The 27,379-nt window shown below is 37.5% G+C and overlaps 2 protein-coding genes across 3 annotated transcripts in view; one reads left to right on the forward strand and one right to left on the reverse strand.

Moving 5' to 3' along the window:
- MIA2 (MIA SH3 domain ER export factor 2) overlaps positions 1 to 27,379 on the forward strand; it is a 247,692-nt gene that overhangs the window by 155,804 nt on the left and 64,509 nt on the right. The window lies entirely within an intron of this gene.
- FBXO33 (F-box protein 33) overlaps positions 6,160 to 27,379 on the reverse strand; it is a 34,570-nt gene continuing 13,350 nt past the window's right edge. Inside the window, exons 2-4 of the mRNA XM_002824701.6 lie at positions 10,807 to 10,917; positions 9,582 to 10,267; positions 6,160 to 8,198 (exon numbers count right to left, since the gene is read on the reverse strand). Of these exons, the coding sequence (XP_002824747.2) occupies positions 7,927 to 8,198; positions 9,582 to 10,267; positions 10,807 to 10,917 (1,069 nt within the window). The 3' untranslated portion in view covers positions 6,160 to 7,926. The remainder of the gene's footprint in view (positions 8,199 to 9,581; positions 10,268 to 10,806; positions 10,918 to 27,379) is intronic.

Below are 27,379 nucleotides of genomic sequence, written 5' to 3' on the forward strand. Positions count from 1 at the left end.
GGCACGTGCCTGTAATCCCAGCTACTCTGGAGGCTGAGGAACGAGAATCACTTGAACCCAGGAGGCGGAGGTTGCAGTGAGCTGTGATCGCGCCACTGTAGCCTAGCCTGGCGACAGAGTGAGACTGTCTCAAAAACAAAAACAAAAACAAAAACCACTTGAAAATCTTTAATAATGTCACCTCAGTTGAGTAGTTCTTAGCTTTCAGAAATAATTACAACTATAGTGCAGTGCCTATTCTAATTTTAGAGCTATCTTGTCTAACAGTTGGCTCATCACATACCAACTATGTATTCTTTTTTTTTTTTTTTTTTTTGAGATGGAGTCTCGCTGTGTCGCCAGGCTGGTGGCAGTGCTGCGATCTCGGCTCACTGCAACCTCCGCCTCCTGGGTTCAACCGATTCTCCTGCCTCAGCCTCCAGAGTAGCTGGGACTACAGGCTTGCGCCACCATGCCCAGCTAATTTTTCTATTTTTAGTAGAGATGGGAGTTTCACCATGTTGACCAGGATGGTCTCAATCTCTTGACCTTGTGATCTGCCCGCCTCAGCCTCCCAAAGTGCTGAGATTACAGGTGTGAGCTACTGCACCTGGCCAATTATGTATTATTAAAAATTAGAATAAAATTCTACGCATAGATTAGGTTATATAGTACACACACACATACACACTTTGTATGTTAGATGTGTTAGGCATAAATTCATATACCTACATGATGATTATTCTGTTGCTTTGTGATTCCATAGATTTGGTGATACTGATAAATATACCAAGGGCAGTTAATGTACTTCAAGAAATACAGCAAGAATACTGGTACATGGAGAATATGGATGGAGCTTTAATATCTGTAAATTTTACAAACTAAGTGGAAAATAGAATTATCTGCCTAATAGTAAGGTAATTGTAGTCTTTAGGATCAGCAGGATAAAAGTCATGTAATGTAGGAGTTCTATCATCTGGGTTTAAATTCTACCCAAACTCTTACTGGTTTTACGACCTTAGACACAATTGTTAATTTTTCTATGCCTGTTTCCTTATATGTGAAATGAAATGATATCTACTCCAGGGTTGCTGTGAGAATTAAATGACAAAATACTTGTTTGTGAAATGCTCAAAATAGTGCTTTGCACACAGTAAATATTTAATACATATAAGTTATGGTATTTCTTAGCCGATTTATCAACATTGTTTCTCAGAGAATTAAGTGATTTTTTTTTTGCAGTGGTGCGATCTTGGCTCACTGCAACCTCCCCCTGCCGGATTCAAGCTTCTCCTGCCTCAGCCTCCTGAGTAGCTGGGATTACAGTTGCCCGCCACCATGCCCAATTAATTTTTGTACTTTTAGTAGAGATGGGGTTTCGCCACGTTGGCCAGGCTGGTCTCCAACTCCTGACCTCAGGTGATCTGCCTGCCTCAGCCTCCCAAAGTGCTGGGATTATAGGCGTGAGCCACCACGCCCGGCCTTAAGTGTGTATTTTTTAGCTAAAGGCTAGTCTTTTAAATATATACTTTTCTTTTAGCCATCTTCGGTAGAAATATTTCCAAAATGTATTAAATGCTCCATTAATTTCCACGCCCGGCCTTAAGTGTGTATTTTTTAGCTAAAGGCTAGTCTTTTAAATATATACTTTTCTCTTAGCCATCTTCGGTAGAAATATTTCCAAAATGTATTAAATGCTCCATTAATTTATGCCAATTTTCTGAACACAGTGTAATTTTTATATTGATTCAAGTTCATTACAAATACTTACCATTGCCGTGTAGTTCAGGCTTGTTATAGGGGTGTTGAAGTCTGTTTCAAACTCCAAAATGGCCTAAGACTGATATGTTCTTGCTTTCACATGTGTAAGCTTCCATGCCTTTCACAGTCACCCCCTTCCTTTCCCTTTCTAATCCACTGTAGACTGAGAAACCTGATGAACAGGTTTATTAGAATTATGCTGAAAATAAGACAAAGTGAGCTAGAAGGAATTGGAAATGGCTCTTCTGAGTGTGACACCTTTACCCATTAGTCAGGGACTAATCCAGCTCCACGAGTCTTTTATACTTATTTCTGGATCCTTGGCTACACTTCAAATAGCTGAGGTTGGATATAATGTCCATATTAAATAAGTATTAATCTAATGACAATAGTGCTTTAAACTGAAATATGGTAGAGTCAATTACAGTGCCATTTTGCAGCTTTATTGAGGTGTGATTGCCAAAACTTGCATATATTTAAGGTACACAATGTGTTTTCATATATGTATATACTGAAATGATTACAATACTCAAGCTAATTAAAATATCCATCACCTCACATAGTTACCATTTTTGGTGTGGTAAGAACACCTGAGATTTACTCTCTTAGCAAATTTCAAATATACATTATTAACAATAGTCACCATACTGTATATTAAATCTCCAGAATTTTATAATTGAAAGTTTGTACCCTTTGACCAGTATCTCCCCTTTTCCCCCACACAGTGACATATTTTGAAAAATCTATTTAGAACTTTCCTACAAACAACTAGGTCTCAAGCTCTCAGTAGATCTTTGAGCCTCTTTCAAGTTACTGTGATTCAGTAATGCATGAAAGGATTAGAAAGCAATACTCTGTCCTCCTGCCTTGGTCACTGCTATGGTTTGAATGTGTCCCCTCCAAAATTCAGTTTAGTCCCCAATACAACAGAGTTGGAAAGTGGGGTCTTATGGGAGAAGTTTATTTAGGTCATGAGGGCTTCACCCTCATGAATGGATTATTGCCCCTATAAAAAGTGCTTACAAAAGTAGATTAGCTCTCTCTCTTCTGCCATGTGAGATTACAGTGTTGCTTCGGAGGATGTTGCATTCAAGGTGCCATCTTGGAGGTGGAGACAGGGCCCTCACCTGACACCAAACTTGCTGGTGTCTTGATCTTGGGCCTCCCAGCCTCCAGAACTGTGAGAAATCAATTGATATTCTTTATAAATTACCCAGTTTCAGATCTTCTGTAATAGCACAAAATGGACTAAGACAGTTGACTTTAGACTCAGCATTATGAAACAAGTCAGTCCATGAACATTCGTTTGTAACTTGGATCAGTAAATTACAAATTATTTTTTAAAATAGGAAATAGCAAAATAATATAATGAATGACCAGTTACAGATAAAATTATCTTCATGTCCATCCACACTGATCCTTGTCCTCATGCCTGCCTCATAGGTAAGCACTCTTGTGAAGAGGGTGTGAATGTTTTTTTGTTTTTCATTATGAGAGAGTATATATTGAAGGATGCATTCAGAGCTAAAAGGCAAATAAACTGATAACTGACAATATACAAGCTTAAGGAGGAAAATGAATGACAAAATTTTTAGTTATCAACAGTGAGTGAATTGCATTTTAAAAACAGATGGTAAGTAGGCTGTGTGCAGTAGCTCACGCCTGTAATGCCAGCACTTTGGGAGGCCAAGGTGGGAGGATCGCTTGAGGTCAGGAGTTCAAGACCAGCCTGGCCAACATGATGAAACCCCAACTCTACTAAAAAAATACAAAAATTAGCTGGGCTTGGTGACATATGCCTGTAGTCCCAGCTACTTGGTAGGCCCAGGAGATGGAAGATGCAGTGAGCTGAGATCGCACTACTGCACTCCAGCCTGGGTGACAGAGTGAGACTCTGTCAAAAAAAAAAATAAATAAAAAAATAAAAGATGGTAAGTACTAAATTACTATCTCATTTAGATTCCATTATACATATTTTACGAAGTCATGTATATAATTTACTTTAAACTGCTGATGTTTATATCTGCTAAGATTATGACCAATGTTACATGTTTAACTTAAAAATATGCAAAGGGGTACACTTTTAGCGGCTAAGAAAACAAGTTAGAAAACATGGGATTAGAGAATACATCTAAAAGTGAAAATTCTGGGTTACAGGGCACAGGCAACTTCAACTTTACAAGATATTGCAAGTTTGCTTTCCAAAATGGATATGTCAACTCAAGTTCCAGCTGCGTTTCCTCTTCCTTGCCGACACATGGTATATCTTGCCCTTTTAAAAAATCTTTCAGAAAGGATGATTCGAGTATCCTGAAAACTTACTCATAATACATCATCCGTTTCTTTCCACAACCAGCAAACCAAATTAATTAGTATACTGTACCAGGGGCGATACCCTGCAAGGACACCTAATGAGTCCTGGGGTGGCTGGAGCCCGGGTTGGTTGCCTTCTGATGCTTTCAGGCTCTTCTGAGCAGTGGGAGTGGAGCTGATTCTGAAAGTAGGCCCCGGACAGAGAGCAAACTCAGACACTCACTACTCCTGGCCAGATGAGAGAGTCACTGTCCATCACAGAAAAGGGTAGGGGGGGAGGTCTACAAAGCTGTGAAAGAAATACGTTCCAGGTGTCCAAAGAACAGGAAGGAAGCCCAAGTATGAGGCCCCCAGGTGTGGCTAGTTGGATTTAAAAGGGTTGGGAGCTGGAGGTGGGAGGAGGGCTCCCTGCAGCCTCTAATTGCCTTCACATATATATAAAGTTGGTGGCTGTTTACTCTTCAGTGTTGTCTCACCTAGCAGTAGGATTATGTAAGGGAGATTACAAATTAGAGCATCATGATTTTAAAATAATTGTAATAAACATCAATTTGAATTTGAAATTAACTCACAACATTATTTCCCAAAGAAAGAAAAGGAAGCGTTAAATTTCTTCGTTTCAACTGCATAAATTAATGAATGGTTATTTTTTAAAAAGACCTAAAAATTATTACCTGTTTGTGGGGTGTTTCTCATTGGTGACAGTATTAAAACATTTTAATCAAATGTCAATTAAATCAATTAAAACATCTGGCAAGATTTTATTTGAAAGTTCCATACAAATTCAGTATTTTTCCTCAAATCTTCTACATTTTATTCTTCATCAATTATATAATTTTAAAAAAGTATTTTTTTTCTCTCTTTCTGGTTTATACCAGTATGCTGTACAATATTTTCTATGTGTGCTACAACATGACAAAGGTTGGGAAACATTGATACAATGTGGTATGGTCCCTGGGTATTATTCACATCTGCTGTGTTACTCCATTAGCACTGTGTTATGTTACTGGCTTCATAAGGATCCAATACGATTCATGCTCTAAGTCCCAAGCAAGTTTCTGCATCTTTGTGTTCAATTTCTGCATCTTTGTGGTGGAGAAATGGAAAGTAATTTTAGATAGATATGTAAATTTCATATAGTTTAATAAGCTATGTTTTGAAAATATTTAATACCTTGGTTTAAAGATGATCTCGTTTATCTGTGAGCTACTGAGCTAACAGCAATGGAAAATTTCAATGAAGAATCGGAGTTTTAGCTAGCCAAGTCCAATCCTTCATTTTAGAGATGAGGAAACCAAAGCTGAACGAGGAGTTTGTGCTCAAGTAGAGCCAGAGCTTAGACTAGAAAACAGATGTCAAGCCTCCCAAATTTAGAGCTTTACTACAATAACCTTAACTTGCATGCTATTCATATAGTAGACTTTCCTTTTTCATACATTTTGGGTACATCTTAAATATATACTTAAACAAACATGTTGATTGATTTATTCAAAGGAGTTAGATGTGTCCAGGAAGTAACGAAGTGGTAAGTATAAGGACAATTATTTGTGAACACCAGATTATTCCAAGATAAAGCAGTGCCTGGAAGAGTCAATGTCTGGAATGATAAGGAAGGGAAGATGGAAGGAAGAAAAGAAGTCCTTTTGTTTCCTATAAATAAGAGCTGTGAGTCTCAACAACCAAGAACAGATTAGAATACCAAAATAAAGGAATATAGGGATTTATGAAGAATTTAATATTTGCATATCTAAGTATTTTTGCATTTGGTATAGGAATCTTTAAAAAAAGCAGCCCCTTTAGTCTAGTCTATAAATTAAGTTTTACCATATTGATAATGTATTCTAGGTGCATAATATACTGAGATTTTGTGCTAAGAAATCCAGTGTTTGCTTTTAAGCTTGTATTTTGTCAAAGTGAATTTCTGTAAAAAAATCCTCCAAACAATTCAGCTAAGACTTTTTATAATGTACTCTCAAATTTAAGCTTTGCTGCACCAGAATACAACCAGAATACTAACACATTATTATACACAATATAAGGATTATTGCAGTTTATTTAACACTAAAAGTAGTCATGCTTCATGTACAATAAAATATATTACAATGATCATTTTTAATGCTTTATTCATTGATTAAAAGAATATACATTTAACATAAACCATACAACATCAGTCATCAGGTCAAACATTCAGCTGGTTTCCTTACAGTTTCTGTCAGGAGTTATTTTATCTGATCACACTTATAAGATAAAATCTCACCACATCTGGCATTTACACACACTGTGCCAGTGGATTCACACTACTGATGTACATATAAAATCCGCATGGTATGTGCTCACTGGAGACAAAACAGTGCACACCTGTCAAAAGGTCATTTTAATATAAGATGGTAAAACCATTTGTAAAACACATATAAACTTTTTTCCATAAATAGAATCATATCTGGACATCTGTTGCATAAATTGTGTTTCCAAAGCTTACAATAGAGCAGCCAGGTCTCAGCACTGCTGGGCACCCAGGTTGGCTACTTACTTTATTATTGCAGACTGTCCTTTAACATTAAATGCACAACATTCGTACCACTTAAAACTGGGGTCAGGTGGAAGTCTCACAGAGACCACGTCTGTACCGCGGTTGCCCTGAAACAGTTAATAGGCTTTTAAAGCCTCTCAGATATAACAAGGTTTTAAAACATACTTCATGGAATGTTCTTCATGTATCATAGCAGCTCATACCTGTGATAGAACAAGCTTTCAGTTTTTCCTTTCTTTCCTTTACATTCACTATTCACAGTGAAACAGGTGCATGTTTTTTTTTTCTTTTTTTTGTTTTTTTTGTTTTGTTTTTTCAGAGTTCTGAGGTTGCTGACTGAGCCACAGCACAGCTGTGTACCACAGGTCGAAATTCGACCTTAAATATTACAATCTAGCAGTATCTGGCTGGCCAGAGTGGGCCGGCCCCTGCCAGCATGTGGGCACTTCTTCATTAAGTCTATTCTTTGGCAGCTGACACGCGTGCTGACAGAGAAAAATCCAGTGACTTGTTGCTAGGGATTTCACGACTAATGTTTTTGCAAGCATGTGTATTTACAACTCTGTATTCTTATTTCCTTTAGGAGGTTTTACTCTGAAATACAGTTTCTTTCTTCCCCCACTATTTGAAATCTGGGCTAAATGAATGTGTAATGTAATTGATAAATAAAATTACGTCAGATATAGTTAAAAAATCCAACGATTTCAGTATTCGTGTTTATGTAAATGCATTTTTTTTTAAAAAAAGGATTAAGCAATGTTCTAACCTAGTACTATACAAAATTCAAAATGGTAACTGGTGATATCAACTATTAGATATGTAATCAAAGTTAAAGTCTTGGCTTTTCTGTTACAGATAATTCATTTGGGATATTATTTATCTTCCATTTGAAATCAAAATTAATGAAATGCTATCAGAATGCATGGATGCAGTGCATTGCATATAAATCTACCAGGCTATGGATATATATCTATATATGTATAAAAATATTTTGGCTCCTGAGCTCTGAACTCTGACACACAAAGAATAAAAACATCAAAAAGGCAGAGTAACTCAGTGAAAAATAAAGTTAGCCAGCAACCTCAGACAATCTTCAGCTGTATATCCTTAAGGTTTGGTAACAAGTCCATTAACCGTGAAAGCCCTATACATTGTCACTTTGAACTTCTAAACCAATACCCGACTACGTTCTTTGATCAAGAAGTAGAATATACATATATAATTCTATAAAGCTAATACTGATTAAACACAGCACAAAAGGATTAATTCACACTACTGAAAAAAAAAACATAATAGGACCCTACTTGCATATGTAACCACAGGAATTCTACATTAAAAAAAAGCTAAATGTCTTCACTGAAGCTTTGCATCTCTCTGTAAAAATGACGATTTGGTTCAGTGAAGACACTGAGTGATTCGATGTCCATGACTGCGTGCCAAGGTTGACCCAGGCCCAGGGATACCTGCTCAATAAGGTTATGCACTGGATCTACATCCTGGTCGGCCAGTTCACCTTGGTCAAAATCAATGCTTTCTTCGGTGACTTCAAGCACTTTCAGATCAGAGCCCCGAAGACGAGCAATGGCAATGAGGTTGTGTGCCCACACTGTGTAACCTGAAAAATAAACAAAAGACAACACTGTCATTTCCTTGCATTTCCTTTTCTCTTTGATAAGTCTGTCTTTTCCTCATTCAAAGCTTCTAGAGAAGCTTCAATTTGTATCTCACTTACCGTTCTGGTCTTTTTCCTTTAGAAATATATTGAAATTGGAAAAGGAAACATGGTTGTATAGCCCAGAAAAAAAAGGCTAGAAGTTGTGTTCAAGAGTTACCACTATAGGTGGTGAATTGGCAGGTGATCTAATCCTTTATGACACTACTTCATTCAGTAAAATAGACATTTAAAGTATATACAAATAAATTTTATAGCTTTGGGTAACGATGTACCATAAGGATGAAATTTTTAGTTCATATATGCATGTATCTGTTAACCACACATGGCAAATGTATTTTTCATTTGTGAAAAATCATCTCCTATAATGCTTCACAAAGTTATGAAGTGACACTTTAAAGGTAAACTGTTGTCAGTAGCAAATATGTAAATTATAAAACAATCATGGGAATGATATGCACCAACTTCAGAATAATAACTACTTCTGGGAAGGAATAAAGAGGAATGAATACGGGGAGCTTTAGCTTAAAGAAGAAAAAGGCTTTAAAAAGACTGGCTTAAATGAACTTTTAAATAACCTGATATGTCTTTACCCCATTGTGTTTAGCACTTTCAGTATTGATCTAGTCTTTTCTACTATCTCTGATGACTGGCATAAAGCAAGACTTGAAAAGCAAGGCATATATTCCCAAATACAAATGCACACTAAAAAAAAAAAATAATGAAACAGTGCTAGTAAGATAGCTAATAAGAGAGTTTAAGACATTCTTATAGACTACTTTGTGATTATCTTACAAGTATCCAAAAAGGAAGTAAATTTATTTGTCAGAATACCAACTCTCGATCCAAATGAGAACAGGTCACATTAAAATGAAAGAAGCATATCAATGGAACCATCGTTAAAAAAAATTATATACATTAATACTTTAATACCAAGAATCTAAAAGATGAGGTAGTGAGCATGAAAGAAATCATACGTTCTCTTCCCCTGTGCTATGTTTTAAGGGGTCGTGTGATTAGAGGAAATATATCTACCACAGGTATGTGTGCTTTCTTAGCTAAATTAATTTCATTGACTTTTTTTGAAATACCGCCATTCACATGATGGACAAAAAAGTAACAGGGAAGCTGGAGCAGAACACTTGAGGTTGAATATGATTTTCCTTTTGTAAGTGATAGATCTTGCAAACTAAAAAGCATAAGAATCTGTATATCAACTTGATACAAGATTTCTTGATACTATAAATGTCAGTGCTATCTCTTTACTGGCATAAAATGTTTTCGGTCTAATTCCAGTATCAGATTACAATGAACAAGATCACCTACCATGAATTGCCAGAAGAGAGAGCTTTGTGCACCTCCATGCTAATAAAACCAACGGATCTTCATTTCGGTTGTCACTAAGATCTGGAAAACCAGACGTGTCAATCACATCATTCATTAAAATAAAATGAGTAAGGAACTTGTCATATTGCCTGGATATAAGATCAACAATAGCCCCTGAAACACAAGTGATATAGCTATCAAAATGAATCCTCTCTAGTGGTATACTGGGTTTCAGAATCTTTAACATATCTTCACTCTTGATATCAAAAGCCATTATATAGACCCGAAGGCTGGTGCTCTTTCGTGACAGGGCTTTCCAGTGCTCATCATTTGGCATGTTGTCCAGAGACTTGTGCATTATGGAAACATTGTGAACCAGAAGAGACAGTCGTTGCAAAGGCACATGGTTGCTATCAGTTAAGACTCTTGCCATCTCAGCTGTAAAGTCACAAAAATCCAAGGCAAGTGAGTGCAGATTCACAAATCGCTCCAGTTCAACTGCAGTAATAAGAGTGCTGTTACCAGGAATATTATTGTCCAGTAAACTCAGATGCTCCATGGTGTTGGCAACAGCATTAGAGAGAGATGACAGTGATGTTGGGGTTACTATTTCCAGCATAAACCCACAGGACAGCCATTTCAGTTGCCTACTATTACTCAGGATTTCTTCAAACAGTTGCTGAATTCTATAAGGAAAACACATGCCACAGTGATCCCATTAACATTTAGTTCTAATCTTTTAACACTGACTTTTGAAAATAGGCAATGAAAAGCATGCAATTTTGAGACATATTTTTCCTCATTAGGTAATTTCTATTCAACCCACAGTAAATACCATTAAAATTCACTTTAAAATATAATGAATAAGGTATATTAAACATACAGATCTATTAAACACATAGAAATATGTTCCTCATCCAAGAAAAGCAGCACTTATACCCGTTTAGTAGAAAAGTATGATGACATACAATTTATGTTATAGCAAAGGCAAGTAGAGAAATAATTTTAAATAGCAATAATTATCCACTAAGTTATTTGATTTGTCTTAAAGATTTATGAGATGGAATGGCAGATGCTGATCACTGTATTTCATCATTAAAACATTTCCAGGACCTACGTTCCTTTTAGGAAAAAAATCATTACTTTTCTGTTTGTATCTCAAAATTTCTTAGAAAAAACATATTATTAATAGTACAACCTCCTTTCCATTAACCATATAACTTACTGTTTAATTTTTTTGCCATCAGGGTCCACTTTGCTGAGGTATGTATTTGACAAACTTCCTTGCTGTTGTAGAACACTTATGTCTCCAAAAAGACTAAACTTCTGAAGGTTCCTACAAGAACAATCATTTAAAATGATTTTCTAAGTAATTTATACTTAAAAAATATAAATACAAAAAATAAGAATACGCAAAGGGGATATTCTAGGAAGGTTTCTATTTTACAACTCAATTAGAATCCAGTTAAGTACTTTCAGATTGCTTTATACATATATTCAGATTTCTTTTTTTTTTTTTTTTTTTTTTGAGATGGAGTCTCGCTCTGTCGCCCAGGCTGGAGGGCAGTGGCGTGATCCCGGTTCACTGCAGGCTCTGCCTCCCGGGTTCACGCCATTCTCCTGCCTCAGCCTCCCGAGTAGCTGGGACTACAGGCGCCCACCACCACGCCCGGCTAATTTTTTTGTATTTTTAGTAGAGATGGGGTTCAGATTTCTTTATACATACAAAGCAACATGATACAGGAGAAGTGGCATAAGCTTTAAAGAACAAGGACCACGGTATAAATTATAGATTGGTTCAGGAACTAAATTTATAATGACCATGGAAAAGTCTCTTAATGTGCCTGAGACTCAATTCCTCATCAGTAATAACAATACCTACCTTATAGGGTTTAAGGATAAATGACACAATGACATGTGACAAACTACATAAGCTCTAAATTTTATACAGATGATAATTACAATATAAACATTTCTCAAACCAGTTAATTTAGACATGTTAAATGTTCCAGGGTAAGTCACTGTCCTGAAGATAACTACTCAGTAAGAAATATTCCTTAACTAAAATTTAAAGAGAACCTTCTCCAGTTTTATGATCAAACCATACAGCTTATGAACAACAGAAGTAGAAAACTATGGAAGGCCAGGCACGGTGGCTCACACCTGTGGTCCTGGCACTTTGGGAGACCAAGGCAGGGGGATTGCTTGAGGCCAGGAGTTTGAGACCAGCCTGGCCAACATGGCAAGACCTTGTCTCTAATGAAAATACAAAAATTGGCTGGGCGTGGTGGCACATGCCTGGAATCCCAGCTGAACCGGGAGGCGGAGGTTGCAGTGAGCCAAGATCATGCCACTGCACTCCAGCCTGGGAGACAGACTCTACCATAAAAAAAAAAAAAAGAAAACTAGAAAACTATGTAAAAATCTTTTGGTTTTAGATAATTTTAGCTACAAAACATATAGTTTTCTAATAGTAAAATTGTAAATAAAATAGGAGAAAAACAACTGGATAAAGAGAAAACTCCTAAGTCCAATAATAACAAACTAGATATTTCATTTATAACATAAAACTTAGGGATAATTTTAATTAAAAAATGTATCATCTACAACAGTGATATAAGGTTTAAATTAATGAAAAATACCATTTCTTTTTCTTCTTCTTTTTTTTTTTTTTGGAGACAGTGTCTCGCTCTGTTGTTCAGGTTGGAGTGCTGTGGTATGATCACGGCCCACTGCAGCCTCAACCTCCTGGGCTTAAGTGATCCTTCCAGCTCAGCCTCCTGAGTAGCTGGGACCACAGGCATGTGCCACCATATGTGGATAATTTTAAATATTTTGCATTTATTGGACTCTCAAAGTGCTGAGATTACAAGTATGAGCCACCATGTCTGGCCTGAAAAACACCATTTCTTGATGGTATGTCACATTTTCTCAAGTAAATCACCTTAATTTCACTGAAAAGCCCCATGATTCTAAAATTTAGCTTGAGGAATAATCATTAATTCGTTTATTCATTTAACCAACAATTCCCTGAGGGCCTACGAAGTACCAGGAACTGTGCTATATACTAGAGACACAATAGTGATTCAGTGCTGTGAAGGACAAGTACATGGTGCTATATATCATGGGCATATTTGACACTGTCAGTCAGAGAAGGCGTCCCTAAATTGATTTAAATGGATCTTAAGAATAAGTGGAAGTTAACCAGGAGAAGGAAGGTTGGGAGACAGCATTATAGGGAAAAGGAAAAGCATTTGCAGCACTTGAAGAGACCAAAGCGAGCTGAAAACAATCCAGAGTGACTGGAGTACAGAGAGTGAGTGAACATGAAATGATGATGTAGAGGTAGACAGGGTTCTATGTCAAAGAAAAAATTTTGTAAGCTGCTCAACAATCATTTTACGAAAAGAATAGGCTGGGCGCGCTGGCTCATGCCTGTAATCCCAGTACTTTGGGAGGCTGAGGTGGGTGGATCACGAGGTCAGGAGTTCGAGACCAGTCCGGCCAACATAGTGAAACCCCATCTCTAATAAAAATACAAAAAATTAGCCGGGTGTGGTGGTGTGCACCTGTAATCCCAGTTACTTGGGAGGCTAAGGCAGGAGAATCGCGTGAACCTGGGAGATGGAGGTTGCAGTGAGCCGAGATTGCGCCATTGCACTCCAGCCCAGGTGACAGTGTGATTCTGTGTCAAAAAAAAAAAAAAAAAAGAATAAAATGATTAAATTTGTGTCTAGAAAATGTTACTGTGGCATTAGAACAGCCTGTTTGGCAGAGCCAAAGTGGGGAGATGAGTTAAGAAAGTATTTTAGTAATAGAGATGAGAGATACTGGCATCTTGAATTGGAGTTTTGTTGGTCAATGTAGAGAAAATGGACAGCCTCAAGCTACGTATCAGAGGTAAAATGGACAGGAATAGGTGCTGGATTAGCTATAGGGGGTGAGGGGAGAGTAGGCAAGAATAACTCCTAAATCTTCTGGGTTGTGTTAATATGGTACAGTTTCTTTCTTACTGGGATAGGGAATATTAGAAATGAAAATCAGGAAATTTTTTTGGGGGGTGTGGAGGCATGGTGGTGTAGACAAAGAGCACTATTTTGCACATGTTAAACCTGAGGTGCCTTTAAGATAGTCAAGTCTTCCTAATCTTAGAATAGCAATAAATTAGAAAGGAAGCGATACATTTTTGACTATCTAAAAATGAAAAACTTGATATCCAACAGCATACCTCACTAAAAAGGGCAAACCAACATGGTGAGAAAAATGTGTAACAAATGCTACAGTTTTTTAAAAAAATTAATATATAAAATCACCCCATGTAAGAAAAATATGAAGAATCCAAGTAGTAAATAGGAAAAGGTTATAAAACAGCCAATGTAGAACAACATGTCAAGGAAAACATCACAGGAATTACTAATGGAAATAATCTAATTTTTCTTGACCTTTAAAAAGTTTTAGTCACTCTGGTAAATCTAATCAACTTGACATGTGATTCTAAACTGTACTTTACAAAACATTTCAAAGACAGACATCAAACAAAAAAACCACATTTTTTTCTATTACAAAAAGGATATAAAACTGTTCTTGTGAGAATGGCTTCCATATTGGACTCCAAAGAATACATTACTAACATATATAATTATGTCTGCTTTTAAGGTTTTTATCCTTTCTTTATTCTAAAGTTGCTACCATATCCATAAATTATAAAGACGTTAATTTGTTTTTTGTAAGTTTTCTTAAAAAGAAAAATAAAGAAATTTAAAGGCTTCTAAAAGAATGGATATTTGGCTTTGGAGAATATAAGGTTTTATATAAAGTAGAAAAAATATGTCACAATTTCTAATAATACTCAGAGGGGACAGTCATACAGTCTCAGGATTTTTCTCCTTTCAACTCAACTTCCTTTTATTTGGTGGTATTAAAATACATATGTAAGAGACTTTTACTTCTTCTACGAAGAATTAAACACTAAGGACAACTGCCTTCCCTCTGTAAACAACCATAAAACTAGACAAAACAAATAACTGTTTTCAGACATTGGACAATAAGCAATATAGGACCGTGATCCTGAAAGATGGGGAAAAAATGAGGTGTGTATTATAATTGCCTCAGGTTATGGCCTGGAAGAGAGTTTTCAGGTTACAACATAGCTTGGTAGTCTCCCTGAATCGAGGAGACAGAGATTTTGGGGAGTTTGCAGTCTAGAATTTTAGGGCAGAGTACCAGAGACAAACTGTACACAAAGAGCTTCACAGATTTGCAAAGACTTCATATTACCCAGGTTTTTTGGCTGAGTAATGATTTGTACATGCGTGGGGCAAAACTACAAGTCTGAAGAGAGAACCACTGGAAAGCAGTAGAGTCCACACAGTGGTAAGGAAACATGGCTCACAACTAGGAGAAAAATCCATCAACAGAAATACACTCAGAAATGGCAGATGAAGGATTTAGGGAAAGAACTTAAATCAGCTATTAAAACTATACTCCATAAAACTATTCATCAATAAAAAGAATATGGATTGGAAAGAAAGAAGTAGAAGTGTCCTTATTTGCCAATTACATGATCATTTACACAAAAATTCTAAGGAATCTAAAAAAAGCTACTATAACTATGAGTTTAGTAAGGTTAGCAAGTTTAGTAAGGTCACAGGATACAAGGTCAATACATAAAAATCAGTTGTATTTCTACATGCTAGCAATGAACATCTGGAAATTAAAATTTAAAAAAGAACTATTTACAGTAGTATCAAAAATACAAAATATTTAGGAATAAACTGAACAGAAGTATCAGTCCTACACATTGAAAACTACAAAACATTGTTGAAATAAATCAAACAAGATCTAAGTAAATGGAATGCCATGTCTGTTGGTTGGAAGTTTCAATACTGTTAACACGTCAATTCTCCCCAAATTGATCAACAGACTCAACACAATCCTAATAGGTACTATGCTTTACAACAGATCTCTAGAGATTTTTCATCTTGCAGAACAGAAATTTTATACTCATTGATTAACAGTTTTCCATTTTTCCCTCCTTACAGCCCCAGCAATCACCATTTTATTCTCTGCTTCTGGGAGTTTGAATATTTTAGATACCTCACATAAGTGGAGTCATGTTGTATTTGTCCTTCTGTGACTGGCTTATTTCATGTAACATAATGTCCTGTGGATTCATCTAGGTTATTGCATATAGTAGGATTTCTCTCTTTTTTAAAGGCTTAATATTATTCCATTGCATGTCTATATCACATTTTCTTTATTCATCTTTTGATGGACATTTGGGTTGTTTCCTTATATTGGCTAATGTGAATAATGGTGCAGTGAACATGGGTGTGCAGATATCTTGGAGATCCTGATTATACTCTTTTTGTATACATATCCAGAAATATTCCATTATTGGATCATACGGCAGTGCTATTTTTGATGAATCTCCATACTGCTTTCCATAGTGGCTGCACCATTTTACATTCCCACAAACAGTTGTATAAAAGCTCCAATTTTTCTACATCCTCACAAATGTCTATTTATTTAGAGACACAGTCTCACTCTGGTTGCCAAGGCTGGAGTACAGGGCGCCATCTAGGCTCACTGCAGCCTCAACTTCCCAGGTTCAGGCGATTCTCTCACCTCAGCCTCCTGAGCAGCTGGGACTACAGGTGTGCGCCACCATGCCTGGCTAACTTTTTTTTGTATTTTTTAGTAGAGACAGGGTTTCACCATGTTGGCCAGGCTGGTCTTGAACTCCTGAACTCAACCAATCTGCCCATCTCAGCCTCTCAAAGTGCTAGAATTACAGGCGTGAGCCACCATGCCCGACCTTAAATTTATTTTTGATAATAGACATGCTAAGATGTGAGTTGATATCTCACTGTGGTTTTGATCTGCATTTCCATGATTAATGAAACTCAGCATCTTGCCATATGCCTGGAGCCCATTTGTATGTCTTCTTTGGAGAAATGTCTATTCGTCTTTTGCTTGTTTTCAAATTAGGTTAAATTTGTTTTTTTGCTATTGAGTTATATGAGTTATCATATTTTGGATATTAACGTTTTACCCTGATAGATGGTTTGCTAATATTTAACTTCCATTTCTCTTTGTTTTTTGGACACGGCGTCTCACTCTGTGGTCCAGGTTGGAGTGCAGTAGCACCATCTCGGCTCACTGCAACCTCTGGCTCCCAGATTCAAGCAATTCTCCTGCCTCAGCCTTCCAAGTAGCTGGGATTACAGGTGTGCACCACTGTGCCTAATTTTTTTTTTTTGTATTTTTTTTTTTAGTAGATACGGGTTTCACCATGTTGGCCAGGCTGGTCTTGAACTCCTGACCTCAGGTGATCTACCTGCCTCAGCCTCCTTACTTTTATCTCACCTTTTCTTTTTTCTTTTAGACAGGGTCCTGCTGTTTCCCAGGATGGAATGCAGTGGTGTAATCATGGCTCACTGTAGCCTTGATCTCCTGGGCTCAATGGATCCTCCCACCTGGGCCTCCCAAGCAGCTGGGACTACACATGCATGCTACCACACCCAGCTACTTTTTGTATTTTTTTGTAGAGATGGGGTTTTATCATGTTGTCCAGGCTGGTCTCGAGCTCCTGGGCTCAAGCAATCTGCCTGCCTCGGCCTCTTCAGCTTGCTTTTTAATTTTGCTGATTGTTTCCTTTTCTGTACAGAGCTTTTATTACGATGTAGTCCCACTTGCCTATTTTTGGTTCTGTTGCCTTTGTTTTTGGTGTCAAGCCACAAAGTCATTGCCAAGACCAATGCCACGAAGCTTTCCCCCTATGTTTTCTGTGAGAAGTTTTAGAGTTTCAGAATTTATATTTAAGTCTTAAATCCATTTTGCTTTGATTTCTGGCCATGGTCTACGATAGGATCCAGTTTCCTTCTTTTGCCTGTGGATTTCCAGTTTACACAACACCATTTGTTGAAGAGACTACCCTTTCCCCATTTTATGTTCTTGGTACCAAAGATCAGTTAATCATAAATGAGTGGGTTTATTTATGGGGTCTCTCTTCTGCTCCATTGGTCTATACATCCATCTTTATGCTAGCACAATACTGTTTTGATTACTGTAGCTTTGTAATATATTTTGAAATTAGGAATTATGATGCCTCCAGCTTTGTTCTTTTTCAAGACTGCTCTGGCTATTCGGGGTCTTATGTTGTTCCATATTAATTTTAGGGTTGTTTTTCTATTTCTGTAAAAAATGCCATTGAGATTTTAACGGAGATTGCATTGAATCTGTAGACTGCTTTGGGTAGTACGGAGATGTTAACAATATTATTTCTTCCAATCATGAACATGAGATGTTTTTCCATTTCTTTGTATCTGCTTTAATTTCTTTTATCAGTAAAACAGAAGACTTTCACCTCTTTGGCTAAGTTTATTCCTATTTTGTTCTTTTTGATGTTATTGTCAATGGGATTTTCTTAATTTCCCGTTGAATGTATAGAACTGCAACTGATTTTTGTATGTTGGTTTTGCATCCACCAACCTTGCTGAATTTATTGATTTTAAAAGTTTGTTTTTTTTGGTGGTGTCTTTAGTGTTTTCTATATATAATGCCATGTCATCTGCAGACAATTTTAGTTTTTCTTTTCAGATTTGGATACTTTTATTTTTCTTCCCTAATTGCTCTGGCTAGAACTTCCAATACTATGTTGAATAGAAGTGGCAAGAGCAGGCATCCACATCTTGTTTCTGATCTTAGAGGAAAAGGTTCCAGTTTTTCACTGTTGAGTATGATATTAAGCTGTGGGCTTGTCATACATGGCCATATATGGACTTTATTATGTTGAGGTACATTCCTCCTATGGTTAATTTTTTTGAGTGCTATATCATGAAATAATGTTGAATTTTGTCAAATGCTTTTTCTGCATCTATTGACATGGTCATGATTTTTATCCATTCTGTTACAATGTGGCGTATTATATTTATTGATGTGCATATGCTGAACCATGCTTGCACCCCAGGGATAAATCCCATTTAGGATGTATGATCCTTTTAATGTGCTGTCAAATTTGGTTTGCTATTATTTGTTGAGGATTTTGGTATCTACGTTCATCAGAGACACTGACCTATAGTTTTATTGTTAGTGTCCTTGTCTGGCTTTGGTATCACAGTAGTGCTAGCCACATAAAATGAGTTTAGAAGCGTTCCCTCTTCCTCAACTTTTTGGAAGAGTTCAAGAAGGACTGGCATTAATTCTTCTTCAAATATTTGGTAGAATTCACCTGTGAAGCCATCCAGACCTGGGCTTTTCTTTTTTGGGGGGAGGTTTTTAAAAATTATGGATTCACTCTCATTTGCTATTCGTCTGATGATATTTTATATTTCCTTCATGATTCAGTTTTGGAAGGTTTATGTTTCTATGAATTTATTTATTCTTCTAGATTATTCAATTTCTTGGAAATGAAGGCTCACAGGAGTCTCTTATGATCTTATTGTATTTCTGTGGCATCAGTTGTAATGTCTCCTCCTTCACGTCTTTGAGTCTTCTTTCTTACTCTAAAGGTTTGTCAATTTTGTTTATCTTTTCAAAAAGCAACACCCAGCTTTGTTAGTCCTTACAACTGCTTTTTCTAGTCTGTATTTATTTCTGCTCTAATATTTATTATTTCCTTTCTTCTGCTAACTTGGGGCTTTGAATGTTGTTTTTCTAATTCCTTAGGGTTTAAAGTTAAGTTGTATGAAATTTTTCTTTTTTCTTTTCTTTTTTTCTTTTTGAGACGGAGTCTCGCACTGTCACCAGGGCTGGAGTGCAGTGGTGTGATCTCGGCTCACTGCACCCTCTGCCTCCCAGGTTCAAGTGATTCTCCTGCCTCAGCCTCCCAAGTAGCTGGGATTACAGGCGACTACCACCACACCCAGCTAATTTTTTGTAGAGACGAGACAGGGTTTCACTATGTTGGCCAGGCTGGTCTCAAACTCCTGACCTCATGATCTGTGTGCCTCGGCCTCCCAAAGTGCTGGGCTTACAGGTGTGAGGCACTGTGCCTGGACTTTTTCTTCTTTCTTAACATAGGGCATTTTTTTTGCTACAAATTTTCCTTCTAGTATTGCTTTTGCCACTTGCTGTAAGTTTTGGTAAGTTGTTTTTTATTTTTATTTGTAACAAGATATTATTTGACTTCCTTTTTTTTTTTTTTTTTTTGAGACAGAGTCTCGCACTGTTGCCCAGGCTGGAGTGCAGTGGCCGGATCTCGGCTCACTGCAACCTCCGCCTCCCAGGTTCAAGCGATTCTCCTGCCTCAGCCTCCCGAATAGCTGGGACTATAGGTGTGTGCCACCACGCCCAGATAATTTTTGTATTTTTAGTAGAGACGGGGTTTCACAATGTTGGTCAGGATGGTCTTGATCTCTTGACCTCGTGATCCGCCCGCCTTGGCCTTCCAAAGTGCTGGGATTACAGGCATGAGCCACTGGCACCTGGCCTTGACTTCCCTTTTAATATTTTAATATTAATATATCAATTAATATGACTTCCCTTTTAATATTTGACTGTTTAATTTCCATATATTTGTAAATTTTCCTTTTATTGATTTCCAGTTTTATATTATTGTGGTCAGAAAAGATATCTGACATGATTTCAATCTTCTTAAATTTGTTAAGACTTGTTTTGTAGCCTAACATGTGATTTATCCTGGAGAATGTTCCATGTGTGCTTGAGAAGAATGTGTATTCTCCTGTTGTTGGATGGAATGTTCTGTATATGTCTGTTAGGTCCATTTGGCCCATAGTTTGGTTAAAATCCAGTGTTTCCTCACTGATTTTCTGTCTAGATGATTTATCCATTGTTGAGAGTTGTGTCTTGATGTCTTCTTTTATTATTGTATTGTTTATTTTTCACTTCAGGTATGTTAATATTTGCTTTACATATTTAGGTGCCCTGATACTGGATGCATATATATTTATAATTGTTTTGTCTTCCTGACTGACCCTTTTATCATTCTATAATGACCTTGTCTCTTGTGTCAGTTTTTGACTCAAAGTCTATTTTCTAAGATGTAAGCATAGACACTCCTGCTCTCTTTTAATTACTATTTGCATGGAATATCTTTTCTCATTCCCCCGCTTTTACCCTGTATTTGTCCTTAAAGTTGAGTGTCTTATAGGCAGCACATGGTTGGATCCTGTTTTTTAATTCATTCAGCCACTCAATGACTTTTGATGATGGAATTTAATCCATTTATATTTAAAGTAATTAATAATAGGTAAAGACTTACTATTGTCATTTTGTTCGTAGTTTTTTTCATTCCTTTCTTCTCTTGCTGTCTTCCTTTGTGATTTCATGATTTTTTGGTAGTGCTACGTATTTATCTTTTGTGTATCTACTACAGGCATAACTTGGAGATATTGCAGGTTTACTTCCAGACCACTGCAATAAAGTGAATATTGAAATAAAGAAAGTCACACAATTTTTTGTTTTTCAAGTTAATATAAAAGTAATGTTTACACTGTAATGTAGTTTATTAAGTGTGCAACAGCATTATGTCTAAAAAAGCAATAAACATACCTTAACTAAAAAACACTTTATTGCTAAAAAATGCTAATAATCACCTGAGTCTTCAGCAAGTTGTAATCTTTGGCTGATAGAATGCCTTGTCCCAATATCGGATGGCTACTCACTGATCAGGGTGATAGTTAAAGGTTGGAGTGACTGGCAATTTCTTAAAATAAGACAATGAAGTTTGTTGCATCTGTTGACTCTTCCTTTCATGAATGATTTCTCTGTAGCATGCTATGCTGCTTAATAGCTTTTTATCCACAGTAGAGATTGTTTTTACAATTGGACTCAATCCCCTTAAACTCTGCTGCTACTTTATCAGCTAAGTTTACGGAATATTCCAAAGCCTTTGTTGTTATAATTTCAACAACATTCACAGCATCTTCATTAGAAGTAGATTCTAATTTCAAAAACCACTGTCTTTGTTCATCCATAAAAAGCAACTTCTCACGCATTCCAGTTTATGAGATTGCAGCAATTTAGTCAAATCTTCAGGCTCCACTTCCAATTCTAGTTCTCTTGCAATTTTCACATCTACAGTGACTTCCTACACGGAAGTCTTGAACCCCTCAAAAGATCCATGAGTGCTGGAATCAATCTCTTAGAAAGTCCTGTTAATGTTGATATTTTGATCTCCTCCCATGAATCATGAATGTTCTAAATGGCATCTAGAATGGGTGAATCCTTTTTATAAGGTTTTCAGTTTACTTTTCCAAGATCCACCAGAGAAATCACTATCTATGGCAGCTATAATCTTGTAAAATGTATTCCTTAAATAATAAGACTTGAAAGTCAAAATTAACTCTTGGATCCATGGGCTGCAGAACGGATGCTGTGTTCGCAAGCATGAAAACAACATGAATCTCCTGGTTCATCTGCACCAGAGCTCTTGAGTGACCATGTACATTGTCGATGAGATGTAATTTTAAAAGGAACCTTTTTGTAAGCAGTAGCTCTCCACAGTGGGCTTAAAATATTCAGTAAATCATGCTGTATACAGATGTGCTATCATCCATGCTATGTTGTTCCACTTATGGAGCACAGGCAGAGTAGATTTAGCATAATTCTTAAGGGCCCTAGGATTTTTGGAATGGCAAATGAGCACTGGCTTCAACTTAAAGTGACCAGATGAATTAACTTCTAATGAGAGTCAGCCTGTCTTTTGATGCTTTTAAAGTCAGGTATTGGCTTGTCTCTAGCTATCAAAGTCCTAGATGGTATCTTCTTGCAATAGAAGGCTGTTTTGTCTACACTGAAAAATCTGTTGTTTACTGTAACCACATTCATCAATGACCTTAACTAGATCTTCTGCAGCTTCCACGACAGCACCTGCTGATTCAGCTTGCATTTTCATGGAGGTGACTTTTTCTTTAAACCTCATGAACCAACCTCTACTAGCTTCAAGCTTTTTCTCCTGCAGCTTCCTCACCTCTCTCAGCCTTCATAGACCTGAAGAGCATTAGAGCCTTGCTCTGGATTAGACTTTGGATTAAGGGAATGTTGTGGCTAGTTTCATCTTCTATCCAGACCACCAAAACTTTATCAGCAATAAGGCCATTTCCCTTTCTTATCACTCATGTGATAGATGGAGTAGCACTTATACTTTCTTTCAAAAACTTGTCCTTTGCATTCACAACTTGCCTGTTTGGTACAAGAGGCCTAGTATTTGGTCTGTCTGGGCTCTTGAAGTGCCTTCCTTATGAAGCTTAATCATTTCTAGCTTTTGACTTGGAGTGAGAGATGTGGGACTCTTCCTTTCACTTAGCAATTAGAGGTCACTGTAGAGTTATTAATAGGCCTAATTTTTTCTTTCTTTCTTTTCTGAGACAGGGTCTTGCTCTGTTGCCCAGACTGCAGTGCAGTGGTGCAATCATAGCTCACTGTAGCCCTGATTTCCCAGGTTCAAGTGATCCTCCCACCTCAGCCTCCCAAGTAGATGGGAACACAGGTGCACACCACTATGCCCAGCTAATTTTAAAATATTTTGTAGGGATGGGGGTCTATGTTCCCCAGGCTGGTCTTAAACTCCTGCGCTCAAGTGATCTTCCTGCTGTTGGGATTACAGGTGTGGGCAACTGTAATTGGCCTAATTTCAATATTATTATCTCTTAGGGATTTGGGCAGCTCAATATGAGGGCATCAAATGGGGGAAGGGCTGGTCAGTAGTCAGAACACACACACAATTTATAATTAAATTAGCTATTTTCTATAGGTGTGGTTCGTGGGACGCCAAAATGATTACAATAGTAACATCAAAGATTACTGATAACAGATCACATCAGATATAACAAGCGTGGGCTCAGTGTGGTAGCTTACACCTGTAATCCAGGCACTCTGGGAAGCCAAGGTGAGGATCTCTTTAGCCCAGGAGTTGAGGCTGCCATTAGCTATGATCACGCCACTGCACTCCACCCTGGGTGTCAGAGCAAGACACTGTTTCTAGAAAATGACGACAACAACAACAAGAACAACAAAGATATAACAAGAAACACAATGTAAGCACTTGATATTGGACAAATGGTGCCAAAATAGTTGCTTGATGCAGTGCTGCCACAACCTTAATTTGTAAAAAAAAAAAAAAAAAAAACATAGTATCTGTGAAGTGCAATAAAATGAAGCATAATAAAACAAGGTATGCCTGTATGTGTTTTTGCTTTATGATTACCATGTGGCTTACATAAATGATCTTATATATATAATACTGCATTTTAAGATAACAATATAATTGTATGCAAAAACTGTACACATTTGCTCCTGCATACTTTGCTGCTGATGTTCTAATTTACGTATTTTAATATTACATATCCACCAATTAATTATTGGAGTTATTCTTCATGCTGTTGGCTTTTTCGTTTTTTGAGACAGAGTCTTGCTCTGTCGCCCAGGCTGGAGTGCAGTGGCGTGATCTCGGCTCACTGCAACCTCCGCCTCCTAGGTTCAAGTGATTCTCCTGCATCAGCCTCCCAAGTAGCTCGGTTTACAGGTACCCCCTACCATGCCGGACTAGTTTTTGTATTTTTAGTATAGACAAGGTTTCACCATGTTGGCCACGGTGGTCTTGAACTCCTGACCTCAGGTGATCCACCTGCCTTGGCCTCCCAAAGTGCTGGAATTACAGGTATGAGCCATGGTGTCCGGCCTAATACTGTTGGCTTTTAACATTTATACCAGAGTTACAGTGATTTATTAACCAGTAGTACAATACAATATTATTCTCTATTTGTTTATATATTCACTAGTGAGTTTTTTACTGTCATGTGCTTTGTGTTATTTATTGTTCCTTTGTTTCATGTTGAAGAACTCCCATTAGAATTTCTTGTAAGGCAGTTCTAGTAATCATTAAACTCCTTTAGCTTTTGTTTATCTGGTAAAATCTTTCACTCCATTTCTGAGGGATAGCTTTGCTGGGTACACTATTCTTGGTTGACAGTTTTTTTTTTTCTTTTCTTTCAGCATTTATCTCACTTACCTTTTGTCTTTGATTTTTAACAATTTGATTATAATATGTGTTGGTATAGACTACTTTGGGTTCATCTTGTTTGGTACTCTTTGACCTTCATGAATCTGAATATCCATTTCCCTCACCAGATTTGGGAAATTTTCACTCATTATTTCTTGAAACAGCTTTCTGCTCCTTTTCTACTTCTGGGATGTCCATTCCCTATCTTTGCTTGATTGAGTTCCACAGCTTCACTCCTTTTCATTCTTTTTATTTTGCTCTGCTAACTTGATAATTTCACATGACCTGTTTTCAAGTTCACTGATTCTTTCTTCTGCTTGATCGATCGTCAGCTGCTTATTGAACTCCTGTAGTCAATTTTTCGGTTCAGTTACTGTATTCTTCAGCACCAGTATTTGTTTCTTTTTTATTGTTTCTCGTTGTTAATATCCTTACTTTGCTCATATATTCTTTCCCTGATTTCATTTAGTTTTCTACCAGTGTTTTCATGTAACTCAGTGAGCTTCTTTAAGAGGATTAATTTAAATTCTTTGTAGGTAATTAATATATCCACTTTTTTTAATTGGTTACTAAAGAATTATTTTCTTCCTTAGATTGTGTCATGTTTTCTTGATTTTCCATGTTCCTTGTATGTCTGCATTGTTGTCTGTGCCTTTGAAGAAACAGTACTTTTTCCAGTCTCACAGAGTACTGTTTGCTGTAGGGGGTACCCACCCATTTCCCTTTATTCCTAGCTGTCACAGACATCCAGGCTCCACCAGTCCTTTAGTAGGTGGCATGAATTGAGATGGAAATGAGCCCTTTGGGTACCACACTGAAAGGTTAGAGACAAGGATCACTTCATTTCTCTCCTGAAGGGAAAGGTTCTGAGCCTTTTCCCAATCTTGCAGAACAGTGCCATCTGTAGGAGACCACTCACCCTTTTTTTGTTCTCAGTTGTTCCAGGCATCTGGGCTCTATCAGTTTTTCAGCATTGGATATGAGGTGAGACAGAAATTGGCACGGGTGCACTGAAATGCCAGAAGGCCAGATGGCCAAGTGCAAGCTCCATTCTTTCCCTTCCCAATGTGGGAGAAGTAATGGGTGATTCTCTTTGCTCTGAACTAAGCTAGTTTGGGGGAGAAGCTGATGTGGGCAAAGTGAATTTGCTCTCCTTACCTATTATGGTTTCTCAGTTGTGTATGTGGCTGGGGTGCTACAACTTATTAACTGGATTCTGCATTTCTTATAAAGGTATTTTAGTACAAGTATTGTTATTTATTTTTTTTGAAACAGAGTCTTGTTCTGTTGCCCAGGCTGGAGTGCAATGGCTCCATCTTGGCTCACTGCAACCTCCACCTCCCGGGTTCAAGCAATTCTCCTGCCTCAGCCTCCCAAGTAGCTGGGACTACAGGCATGCACCACCATGCCCAGCTAATTTTGTAGTTTTGTAGTTTTAGTAGAGATGGGGTTTCACCATGTTGGCCAGGCTGGTCTTGAACTCCTGACCTCATGATCCACCCGCCTCGGCCTCCCAAAGTGTTGGGATTACAGGCATGAGCCATCACGCCTGGCCCAAGTATTGTTATCTTGATGTTTCTATGGGAGAACAAAGGCTAGGACTTCCTACATTGGCATCTTGCCCTCATGACAGGATTTTTGAGTATGTAAAAAAATACATGATATAATCAATGGAAAAAGGTATAAAACCATACACAGACTGTTATCCCAATTTTGTAGAAGGATGCATCACATTTTACCCAGTGATCATATCTGGTGGACTTTTTTTTTTGTAATTTTCAAATTTTCTATTATTATTTTTTTGAGACGGAGTCTTGCTCTGTCACCCAGGCTGGAGTGCAGTGGCATGATCTCTGCTCACTGCAAGCTCCGCCTCCCGGGTTCACGTCATTCTCCTGCCTCAGCCTCCTGAGTAGCTGGGACTACAGGCGCCCACCACCATGCCTGGCTAATTTTTTGTGTTTTTAGTAGAGATGGGGTTTCACCGTGTTAGCCAGGATGGTCTCGATCTCCTGACCTCGTGATCCGCCCACCTCAGCCTCCCAAAGTGCTGGGATTACAGGCGTGAGCCACTGTGTCCAGCCTCAAATCTTCTATTATTACAAGCACATATTACTTAAGAATTCAGAAAAACATGTCAAATTTGCTTTACATAGCCTTTAAGTTCATAAGAACTTAATTTACTTCAAAATCATTAAAAAAATTAACAAACTGTGGCTGGGCACGGTGGTTCATGCCTGTAATCCCAACACTTTGGGAGGCTGAGGCAGGCGGATCATGAGGTCAGGGGATCAAGACCATCCTGGCTAACAAAGTGAAACCCCGTCTCTACTAAAAATACAAACAATTAGCCAGGCGCAGTGGTTCACGCCTGTAATCCCAGCTACTCGGGAGGCTGAGGCAGGATAATGACGCGAACCCGGGAGGCAGAGGTTGCAGTGAGCCGAGATCGCGCCACTGCACTCCAGCCTGGGTGACAGAGTGAGACTCCATCTCAAAAAACAATAACAAAAACAAAAACAAACTGCATCACAGTAAAACTTAACAAGTTAATGTAAAGATACTCTCTGGAATAGTTCCAGCTATACAATAATTTAAAATGTTCTAGCAATGTTAGAAATATGCCATTCAAAGGAAACTGAAAAAAAATTCTAATTGCAGCAACGAAATGGTTAGAATCCCTTTACAGTATGGTACACAATACATGCACAAACTTTCCCTACATATGTAATGAGAGATATACTTTTAAAGCCAGAAGATTTGTGGGATTATCAAATTCATTCCTCTCCTGTTGTAGATGAAGAAATTGAAGTGACCTGTTTCAGACTACAAA

Source organism: Pongo abelii, chromosome 15, assembly GCF_028885655.2.
Source record: "Pongo abelii isolate AG06213 chromosome 15, NHGRI_mPonAbe1-v2.0_pri, whole genome shotgun sequence".
Lineage (NCBI taxonomy): Eukaryota > Metazoa > Chordata > Mammalia > Primates > Hominidae > Pongo > Pongo abelii.